The 11154-nt window shown below is 41.6% G+C and overlaps 1 protein-coding gene across 4 annotated transcripts in view; it reads left to right on the top strand.

The window, feature by feature from the left end:
* The window catches only part of POP1 (POP1 homolog, ribonuclease P/MRP subunit), a 41831-nt gene that overhangs the window by 9713 nt on the left and 20964 nt on the right, over positions 1 to 11154 (top strand). Inside the window, exons 4-10 of one of the 4 annotated variants that reach the window (XM_036830601.1) lie at positions 641 to 816; positions 2048 to 2296; positions 6334 to 6421; positions 7243 to 7430; positions 8120 to 8376; positions 8501 to 8594; positions 10779 to 10890. In XM_036830601.1, coding sequence (XP_036686496.1) covers positions 641 to 816; positions 2048 to 2296; positions 6334 to 6421; positions 7243 to 7430; positions 8120 to 8376; positions 8501 to 8594; positions 10779 to 10890 — 1164 coding nt within the window. Of the gene's footprint in view, positions 1 to 640; positions 817 to 2047; positions 2297 to 6333; positions 6422 to 7242; positions 7431 to 8119; positions 8377 to 8500; positions 8613 to 10778; positions 10891 to 11154 lie in introns of all 4 variants that reach the window. The other 3 variants (XM_036830600.1, XM_036830598.1, XM_036830597.1) reach the window with 3 other exon arrangements.

Here is an 11154-nt window from a genome sequence, read left to right as displayed (position 1 = left end):
TTGGCAGGCAGATTCTTAACCACTGTGCCAGCAGGGAAGCCCAGCTCTCTGTTTTAAAAAAACTCTTTTTTACCTTATTTTTTAACTAAATTTTTTCTGATTAGAAAAGTAAAACTGAATCCTTAGTTTCACAATCATATAACACAGAAATAACTACTATTGGTGTTAATCTATTAGAAGTTAGGGTAGTGGGTGAATTGGAAGCTCATGTGCTTCAAATCTGTTTTCCTTCTGAAACCTACCAGGAAAAGTGTCAATTCAAGATCAGTTTTTTTTGTTTTTGTTTTTGTTTTTTTTTAAAGGAACTCCTTTATTTATTTATTTATTTATTTATTTTGGGCTGTGTTGGGTCTTCGTTTCTGTGCGAGGGCTTTCTCTAGTTGCGGCAAGCGGGGGCCACTCTTCATCGTGGTGCGCGGGCCTCTCACTATCGCGGCCTCTCTTGTTGCAGAGCACAGGCTCCAGATGCGCAGGCTCAGTAGTTGCGGCTCATGGGCCTAGTTGCTCTGCGGCATGTGGGATCTTCCCAGACCAGGGCTCGAACCCGTGTCCCCTGCACTGGCAGGCAGATTCCCAACCACTGCGCCACCAGGGAAGCCCCAAGATCAGTTTTTAATGACGGTGGTGTTTTCTTCGACAGCTTCTACTTTTGCTCAAGCTCGAGCTGCTGAAATCAGTGCCATGTTGAAAGCAGTGACCCAGAAATCTTCTAATTCACTGGTTTTCCAGACGCTGCCACGGCACATGAGACGAAGAGCCATGAGTCACAATGTCAAACGCCTTCCTCGACGGTTACAGGAGATTGCCCAGAAAGAGGTATAAGTGTCCCTTAATGTAAATGTTTAGGTTAGTGGTTCTTAAAGGAAATTGAGAAGTATTAACCTAACAGAATTTATTAAAATGAAGACTAAAAAATAGCGTGCTCATTTTGCATATTTTTTGGTTTAATCATTATCTTCCCCACCTCCACCTCCACTCCCCTCCAAAATTAGCAGGCCGTTGGATATTACAGCTACTTTTAAATACAGCATTTGGAACCTCTCTCTCTTTATGATGTTAAACAGTTGATGTTCCCCTGCCAGATTTAAAATGAAAATTTGACCTTCTTACCAGATAAGTAATTTTAGCTCTGCACTTTGTGGGTGTGACCAGTTGAGAGTTGGAAGGTTAAAAAAGGCAGCATCAATGCCTAGTATTTGCCTTTTGTCTTTTTTTAATGTTGAAAACTTGAACTTGGATTTAATTTTTTGTTCAAGTCCAATTGTTTTTGGCTTTACCAAAATTCTTGGCTTGGACATTCTATGATTGTCTAACCACCCTATGTCTTTACTAATTTATTCAAAATTTCTTTATCAAGTACCTTTTGTGTACTGGTATTATGCTGGTGGTGGGGTTAGGGTCCATTAAGGTAAAGTCCTTATTCTTAAGGGGCCCACAAACTAATGGAAAAGAGTTTTTCCCACAAAAGTTTAGCTTAGCTATGGAAGAAATGAAGAATGAACACTAAACAGGAATTTTGTTCTCTAGATTTAATGTGAGGTCTGTTTCCTAGTGATAGCATTTAACATTTGTCTGTCAGTACCTAAGTGATATGAAATGTGCAGGTTCTCCCCACTTTTATATCTTTGGTCCTAAGTTTTGGGTTTAGCTATATTCTTCGATGTTAAAAAACAATAAAAAAATCAACACAAAGCTAGCATTTGATTTATTCTTTCTTGCTTTCTAATATTAATAGCTGCAAATAAGTTTGAGTTACTGTGTTGAACATTTTATCAATATTCTAATCTTCCCAGTCCCCGAAGCTTCCCCAGTTAGTAAGTGATAGAACTGTGTTTCCTTCCTAAGTTTGCCTTTTTCTAAAATCTTCACTCTTTCTGTTGCCTCCTCTACTTTCATTGGAGAAATCACCAAGTTAAAAAATTAAGCAAACTAATGGAGTCTGTAAGGTACTCCACGTCACCTAAAATTAGCTGTTTGAATTCCTAACGTTTAACTTTGTTTTGAGATGGTTACAAACTAGGATCTGCCTGTCTTCTTGAAACTATAGGCAGAGAAAGCAGTTCATCAGAAAAAAGAACACTCAAAAAATAAGTGCCATAAAGCTCGACGATGTCACATAAACCGGATGCTAGAATTTAACCGGAGACAAAAGAAGAACAAATGGCTAGAAACTCACATCTGGCACGCGAAGCGATTTCACATGGTCAAGAGGTGGGGCTACTGCCTGGGGGAGAGGCCGACAGTCAAGAGCCACAGAGCCTGCTATCGAGCCATGACGAGCCGCTGCCTCCTTCAGGTATGCTTTTCCGATTGCTTTCCCCTTTATTTTCATTTAGACCCTTTCTGATTTAGACTTTTAGACTAGTTCATGGTATGCCAAAGCCCTATCTGAGATTATTCATTTTAAAAATAATTGCTGGGCAAGAGGCATTTCGCCAGATGCTGGAGATGAAGCAGCCTAAAGTTATTGGGACACAGTGACATTAATCAAATAATTAGCCAAATATACAATTGTAAGGGAATACTATACAACACCGTGAGCGTTCGTAACAGGAACAGGAGTGCTTCCCCATGGAAGTGATGCTGAGCTGAGCTCTAAGGGGTAAGGAGATGGCAGAGTGGGTGAAGGCAGAGGCAGTCAGATAGGAGGGAAGGATTGAAATACATTCATTGTGACGAAGATGAAGAGAGTGAGAGCAGGGCTAACATAGGGCGAGATTAGTTCTGGAGAATAAGTAGGAACCACATCCTGCAGGATCTTGTTGGTCATGCTCGGGATTCATTCAGCAGTCATTCACCACCACAGATATTTGAGAGCCATCTATGTTGGGAAGTTTGTTTTAAACTCTTTGAGAGGACAGTTGGTTTTAGAGCTGCTGTATTTATTTGGCTGTCCTATCTTCTCCTGCGCCTCCCCCCACCCCACCCCGCCCCCGGTCAGTTGCTAATTCAGTAGCTTTCTCTCTCTTCCAGTACATGTTTAGAAATTTGTTCTTTGCAGAGGGCCTATCTTTCTTTTTTTTTCTTTTAGAAATTCACGTTCTTTTTATTTATTTATTTATGACTGTGTTGAGTGTTCGTTTCTGTGCGGGGGCTTTCTCTAGTTGCGGCAAGTGGGGACCACTCTTCATCGCGGTGCGCGGGCCTCTCACCATCGCGGCCTCTCTTGTTGCAGAGCACAGGCTCCAGACGTGCAGGCTCAGTAATTGTGGCTCACGGGCCCAGTTGCTCCGTGGCATGTGGGATCTTCCCAGACCAGGGCTCGAACCCGTGTCCCCTGCATTGGCAAGCAGATTCTCAATCACTGCGCCACCAGGGAAGCCCAGAGGGCCTATCTTTCAATGGCAGAATGGCCTTGGCCAACTTTTTTTTTTTTTTTTTTTTTTTCATTATTAATTTATTTATTTATGGCTGTGGTGGGTCTTCGTTTCTGTGCGAGGGCTTTCTCTAGTTGCGGCAAGCGGGGGCCACTCTTCATCGCGGTGCACGGGCCTCTCACTATCGCGGCCTCTCTTGTTGCGGAGCACAGGCTCCAGACGCGCAGGCTCAGTAATTGTGGCTCACGGGCCCAGTTGCTCTGCGGCATGTGGGATCTTCCCAGACCAGGGTTCGAACCTGTGTCCCTTGCATTGGCAGGCAGATTCTCAACCACTGCGCCACCAGGGAAGCTCCTTGGCCAACTTTTGAAAGCCATTAGTATTAGCATCCTCTGCTACCTCTTGAGAGCAATGTAGCAGAATAATCAATACAAGAACCTTAAAAAAAAATTGTGGTAAATTAGACATAACAACAGATTTGTCATTTTAACCATTTTTACGTATACAGTTCTGTGGCGTTAAGTATATTCACATTGTTGTGTAACTGTCATCACCATCCATCTCTAGAGCTTTTTCACCTCCGAGACCAAAGCTCTGCATCCATTAAACACTAACTCCCCATTCTTCTCTCCACCAGTCGCTGTCAACCACCATTCTACTTTTCATCTTTATGAATCTGACTACTCTAGGTACCTCGTATAAGCAGACTCATACAGTAAGCCAGCTCCTTTTGAGACTGGCTTATTTCACTTAGCATGATGTCTTCAAGATTAATCCATGTTGTATCATTCATCAGTTTCCCTCTTTTTTTTTTTTTACATTTTATTTATTTTTGGCTGCATTGGGTCTTCCTTGCTGCACACGGGCTTTCTCTAGTTGCGGTGAGCGGGGGCCAGTCTTTGTTGCAGTGCACAGGCTTCTCATCGTGGTGGCTTCTCTTGTTGCAGAGCACGGGCTCTAGGCGCTCGGGCTTCAGTAGTTGTGGCACGCGGGCTCAGTAGTTGTGGCTCGCAGGCTCCAGAGCACAGGCTCAGTAGTTGTGGCACACGGGCTTAGTTGCTCTGCGGCATGTGGAATCTTCCCGGACCAGGGCTCGAACCCGTGTCCCCTGCACTGGCAGTTGGATTCTTAACCACTGCGCCACCAGGGAAGTCCTCCCTCATTTTTAAGGCAGAATAATATTTCATTGTATATATATACCACATTTTGTTTATTCATTCATCTGTCAGTGGGCACTTGAGCTGCTTCTACCGTTTGGCTATTGTGAATAATGCTGCTATGAACATGGGTGTACAAATATCTCTTCAGTTCCCTGCTTTCAGTTCTTTTGGGTATATACCCAGGAGAGGAATTGCTGGATTATGTGGTAGTTCTATGTTTAACTTTTTTTTAGGAACCATCATACTTTTTTCCATAGAGGCTACACTATTTTACGTTCCCATCAGCAGTGCACAAGGGCTTCAGTTTCTCCATGTCCTACCAACACTTGTTGTTTTCTGTTTTTTTGATAATTGCCATCCTAATGGGTGTAAACTAAATACAAGAACCTTTTAAGAGCCTTTGATTTGAAGACTCAGCAGCAGAAATCATGGATTATAGTCAGATTCTTCATTTTGACTGTTGAGGAGCCTGGGATCCAGAGAGATGAACTGACTTGCCTAGGGCTGCACAGCTCGTTGGTGGCCTACGTAGCAAGATAGGCCCTCCCCAGTGCTACATCGGGAGCTGATTCCCCTGGCCTCTGCTTTTTCCACTGTACTCTGTCATCTCTCAAATCTTAAGGCAGACATATAGTTACTTCTCATTTTGGACAGAAGTTTTGCTGAGGTTATCAGATATCTTCTTTACATTTGATTAGTCCTAAGTAATAAAAATAATAGCTAGTAAAAACAGATATTTTTGAGTACTTAATTTATGTCTGTTTTAGTACTTTACATGTGTTAACTCACTTAATCCTTACAACAACAGTATGGGGTAAGTTTTACCATTATTTCCATTTTACAAATGAGAAAACTGAGACGTTGAGCAGTTTATCCCCGGCCATACAACTGATGAGTGGTGAAGTTGGGATTTGAGCCCAGGTAGTCTGGTTCCAGAGTTCCACGCTCTTAACCATTATTCTCTGCTGTCACCCAGTTGTACACGCTCTGGTGGGGTTCCTCTGCCACTGACAGCTGAGAGTGGATCGCTATTGCTGGGAAGGTTTCTGTGTGTGAGTGATAGCATTGATTAATGTGAGTTTGTCAGAGCCTTACCTATAATTTTAGTTTCAGTTGCTGCGTGTACGGAAATTGCTTAAAGGTGCTATGGCGGAAGGGTTGGTTCAGGGGTCAGTGAGCCTGACTTGAGCGCTAGCTTCTCCACTTACTGATGATATGCCTCTGTTCAAGTAACCGTCTCTGTCTCAGTGTCCTCATCTGTCAAACAAGATTACGATAGTACCTGGTTCATCAGGTCTTGGGAAGATTAAATGGCCGTCCATGTAAGGAGTTAGCCCAGCACTGGCACTCAGTAACCTTCCAGTATCCATTAACCATTATTTTAGTTCTTTAATGTAATTGATTTTATTAGCTCAGTCTGAGCTCTCTTCATCTTATTTAAATTGGTACGGCCTTACTCCGATTGCTCTCAGTTTTCCTTGCACATTGCTTAGCCAAATTTGGATATCATGGTCAAGACTGAGCAGTGGAGAAATACGGGATAAACTGCCACATGTGTCTTTAGGCTCAGTGTTTAGTAATCCTGTGGTCCTGAATTAGGTAACCAAAGGGAGCAACCTTAACATAATTTTGCTGAATTTATTACTGTCTTGCTTATTCTACTTTGATTTTTTTACTTTAGGTAGGTTTTGGGGAGGGATAATCCGTTACTTAGAGGCAGTAGTTTTTACACCCTACTTCGAACTTATCTGTGAATATGGGATAAAACACATATTTTCTTTCTAAAAAGTAAGACATTGCCACTTACATTTTCAATAGAAATTCAAGTATTTGATTGTATCTCCCTCTTTTTGCAGGATTTATCCTACTACTGTTGTTTGGAGTTGAAGGGCAAAGAGGAAGAAATACTGAAGGCACTTTCTCTAATGTGTAGCATAGACACAGGTAAACTTGTTTCAGAGCTGAGTCCCATTTTATTTTATTCTATTTTTTATAAATTTATTTATTTTTATTTATTTTATTTTTGGCTGCGTTGGGTCTTCGTTGCTGTGTGCGGGCTTTCTCTAGTTGCAGCGAGCGGGGCTACTCTGCCTTGCGGTGCGCGGGCTTCTCATTGCGGTGGCTTCTCTTGTTGCGGAGCACAGGCTCTAGGTGCGCGGGCTTCAGTAGTTGTGGCGCGTGGGCTCACTAGTTGGGGCTCGCGGGCTCTAGAGCGCAGGCTCAGTAGTTGCGGCGCATGGGCTTAGTTGCTCCGTGGCATGTGGGATCTTCCCGGACCAGGGCTCGAACCCGTGTCCCCTGCATTGGCAGGCGGATTCTTAACCACTGCGCCACCAGGGAAGCCCAGAGTCCTATTTTAGTCTTTATATATATATTCATTTCATGAACAAGTGTCTGCTGTAAGCATTTTGGAATTTAAACATGCTTTACTGAGACAGTTCTTGTTACCAATGACTATGTTCATATAAGGAGAGCTTGGGGTGGCTTTTAAACCATTCCAAATATTGTTGAGTGTAAAGTGAGAGAACCATTATTCTGGTGGAGTGAATTTAGGCAGGAGGAAACTCAAAACTCATTAAATCATTTACTCAAATATTTGTTGAGAACTTCTTGGGTGGTTTTGATGACTTCTTGATCTAAGCAGTGATCAAAACCAACACCTCATCCATCATGGAGATAGACAATAAATAACAGTATGGCTATCAGGAACTAATACTGCAGTCTCAGCACTTGAAATCTTAGAATTTTGTTTTTGTTTATGTCAGGATTGACTTTTGCAGCAGTTCACTGTTTGTCTGGAAAGCGCCAAGGTAGTCTCATGCTTTACCGGGCAAATAAATATCCTAGAGAAATGCTGGGTCCTGTGACATTTATTTGGAAGGCTGAGAGGACCCCTGGTGACACTTCTGAGAGCAGGCAGTTGTGGATCTGGCTTCATCCAAGTCTTAAACAGGTATAATCCTTGACAGTATTTCCTCATCACTCTGTTACTGTATTCTTGATTACTGTTGGAAATCAGTGCTATAGAAATTTCAGTAGTCTAAAAGTTTGATTGATAGCTTGGTATTTGAATATAGGGAGGATAGTTATGTGAATATTAAGTGGAGCAAATCTTGAGCTGACTTTTAGTAAGCTCTAAGTAGAAGGAGAGATGTAAACCAATCTTATTATGCAAAGGGCTTGAAATGGTGCACTGGGACTAATCCTTCCATCAGCCTGAATTGGTTCATTGGTATTCAGGTGCTTGTGAGAGCCTGTTTGATGATGAGAATCTGTTTTGAGTAATTCTGATGATTTTTTAATACTGCATTTAGCTTAGCTTTCCTTTTTTAGCATACTCACTGTTTTTATACAGTAGACTGTAAATTTTCTCCAAATTCCTCTTTAAACTAGTTTTAAAAAAAAACTGGTCAGAGTATTCATGTTGTTTTCATTAATCTTTGACATTTCGGAGTTCTTTTTTTGTTCTAAGTGCAGAGGAATCAAAAAACCTTTTTGATGATGATAAATTTAGTTTAATTTGTGAAGAATAAAAATGTACATTTTTAAAGGTAGAAAAAATAACATACACTAAACCAGCTTAAATTCGAAACATATTTAAATTCCAGAGTTTAAAAGTAAAATGTTTGAACATATCCTTAGGATATCTTAGAGGAAATAAAAGCAGTGTGCCAGTGTATGGAACCCACCAAGTTGACTGTCTGCCTCCCTGATCCCCTTCTGACACCATCCCAAGAAAAAAGCCAAACTGACCTGCCCAAAGAGAAAATTGGCAAGAAAAGAAAATGGAAAGATGATGAGGAAAATGCTAAACCAATTAAAAAAATCATCGGTGATGGAACTAGAGATCCACTTCAACCGTATTCTTGGGTCTCTCCGACCACAGGCATTGTAATCAGGTATGGGCTGAATTTGCTCTGAACCTACTGACCGTTTTCAATGAAGGTGTGCTCTGTTTTTGCTGGTGAAACAGACATCATATACGATGGAAGTTTCCATTTTAAGACCTTTTCTTTCTTTCAGTGATTTGACGATGGAGATGAACAGATTCCGGCTGATTGGTCCACTTTCCCACTCCATCCTAACTGAAGCACTCAAAGCTGCTTCTGTCCACACTGTGAGAGTAAACGTGCTTGTAATGTTTTATTCTGGTCACCTCCTTCTTAGCAAATTTGTGAAACCTAACGTAATTTGGTAACATTTTGGGCCATGGCTTATAAATGTTTGTTTCCCTACTTACGCTTATGATCAAAGACTTTTATCTTTCCCTTTTCCTAGAAGAGCAAATCTAAGTGAATGTAATAAGTAAACTGACTTGTTCTTATTTAAATACAGACTGCTTCTGCAGCTTCTGAGTCTTGTAGAAGGTTCTTAACTTCTCCATAGGCAGCTAACAGGGAGCCCCTAAAATCCTGGAAAGTATATGCTAGTTTTTTTTTGTTTGTACTTGTGTGATGCATATTTTTGGGGGCTAGTTTTAAGGGTGATATCTAACAGGTTGAGAACAGTGTGTTGAGTGCTTCTCTGTCCACTAGAACGTTCTGCGAGGGTGATGTTTCTTTGTGCCGTCCATTCTGGAGCCACCAGCCACATGTAGCTACCGAGTTGCTAGCGTGACTGAGGAAGTGAATTGGTTCCTTTATTTAATTTTAATTAACTAACAGTTAAATTCAAACTGTTCTCTGTGGCTAGTGGCTGCCATGTTGACAGTGCAGGTCTGGAGAGTAGAGACTAGATTAGGAATCAGACACTTTGGGTTCAGATTCGGTTTGTTTTTCGGTATTTGTGCAATTAACCTCTCAGTGCCTGTGCCTCTCGCAGATTGGACACGTTGAATATGGTGATAGGTCTGAACAGAGTTTGAGCTGTTAGAAGACAGATACTTTAAAAAACAAAGACGACTTCTCTCTCCCTCTTCCCTGTTTCCACAGTAGTCTCAACCACTGTTGTCTCTTTCCTGGATCCTGAAGCAGCTTCTTAACTTTCCTTCATTGCTCTCGCTTTTCACTCTCTTCTCCACGCAGGAGGCAAAGTGATACTTTGACAATTTATTCACATCGTGCTACTTCCTGATTAAAAGCTTTTGGATAGCTTCTCATTGTATTTGAGATAAATTCCAGAGCCCTTAATTTGACTGGTAATCTTATACCTTCATGTCTGTCTGGCCTCATCTCTCCTCACCTTTGGCACTTCAGCCAGCCTGGCCTTCTTCCAGGTTCTAGAATATGTCAGCTCCCACCTCCCTTAGAGCCTGTCTGAATGTCCCACCTCTATCGCTCTTCTTGGCTAAGCCTTCCTCATTCTTTAAGTTTCAACATCTATATCATTTTCCTCTAGCATCCTTTTCTGATCCCCTAAGTTAAATTATATCCCTCCCGTTGTTTTCATCCCATCTTGCACATTTCCTCTATTTACGTCTAGATTTGTTTGCATATCTGTTCGATGTTCGTGTCTCATTAGAGTCTGAGCTTCGTGATGGCAAGGACGGGGCAGTCCCATTCTTTACTCTGTCCCCTGGGCTTAGCACAGTGCCCGGTGCAGAGTTGTTACTCCATGCTAGCTCATAAGTTGCAGAGGGAGGATTCGAACCTAGGACGTTTGGTTCCAGGGCCTGTACTTTGAACCACTAGTTTGTGCCACCTGAGTTTGTGTGAGGTAAAGGGCGCATGTATTACAGGTTAGAATCTGTAGGGGCACATCCTACTTCAGTGAACTTTGGTATGAATCATGGCTGTAGGTTCTCTTCCTGGGCATGCTTACAATACTTGAAGTGCTGTTTGAAACCTTTCCCAATTCCTAGTTCTGTTCAGAAAGAAGGCAAGTAAAATACTTGTGTAACTTTCTTGAAATTTCTAGAAATACTATAGTAGTAATAAATCCTTTTGCTGAAGATTTCTTCAAAAGGTATTGGTTTGGTTTTTCTTTGGTGAGGAAAATTTTATTGCTTCATTCTGTGGTGATGAAGTTGGTAGAGTGGGAGAAGAACAAGGAGCAAGGCATCTCTTGTTGGCACTGTGCTACAGAGACCACAGGTGTGCAGTAAATTAGGTAGGTAGTCTCCCAGAAAACCACGAATGTTTTTCTTAGTTTGTGAAATCTTGAGAGAAGTATAGTCCTGTGTCCTTGTCTGTAATTAGAAGAATCATTAGTCTGATATGACAGTTTCCCTGGTTCCCCTCATAAAAGATTCATTCCCACAAACAGGGAAAAAAGGATGGGGGCCAATAGCACAACCATTTTAACCAAAATTATTAAGTCTGATCCATTATTTGTCTGGTGAACAGGAGTTGTTGTTTTCCAGGAGGGAGAGGACACAGAGAAGACACCTCACTCTTGGTGGATTGAAACCTGCAGGAATCCTGATAGCGTTTCCCTTCATCACAGACAGGAAACCATTTTTGAATTGTTGGGAGGTATAACAGGGGGGATACTGGGTTGTACTGGGGAAGAAGGGAAGAGTGGGAAATGGGTTAAAAGAGCATCTTGCAGTTGAGCTACCTAAATGTAGTGGTGCTTTTTAACTTGTAACTGTTTGTTAAAATACAGCAAGAAAGCACAAATGAGGTGTTAGTATTCTAAATAATTGGCATTCCATTGCTATAGATAAATGTATGTACCAGCTACTAAAATCTTACTTACCTTCACATGATTGCATTTGTGTGTGAAGCTCCTGTAGT

The sequence above is a fragment of the Balaenoptera musculus genome, chromosome 17, assembly GCF_009873245.2.
Source record: "Balaenoptera musculus isolate JJ_BM4_2016_0621 chromosome 17, mBalMus1.pri.v3, whole genome shotgun sequence".
NCBI lineage: Eukaryota > Metazoa > Chordata > Mammalia > Artiodactyla > Balaenopteridae > Balaenoptera > Balaenoptera musculus.
The sequence above is the reverse complement of the archived record's forward strand: the minus strand, read 5'-3'. Positions and strand labels throughout refer to the sequence as shown.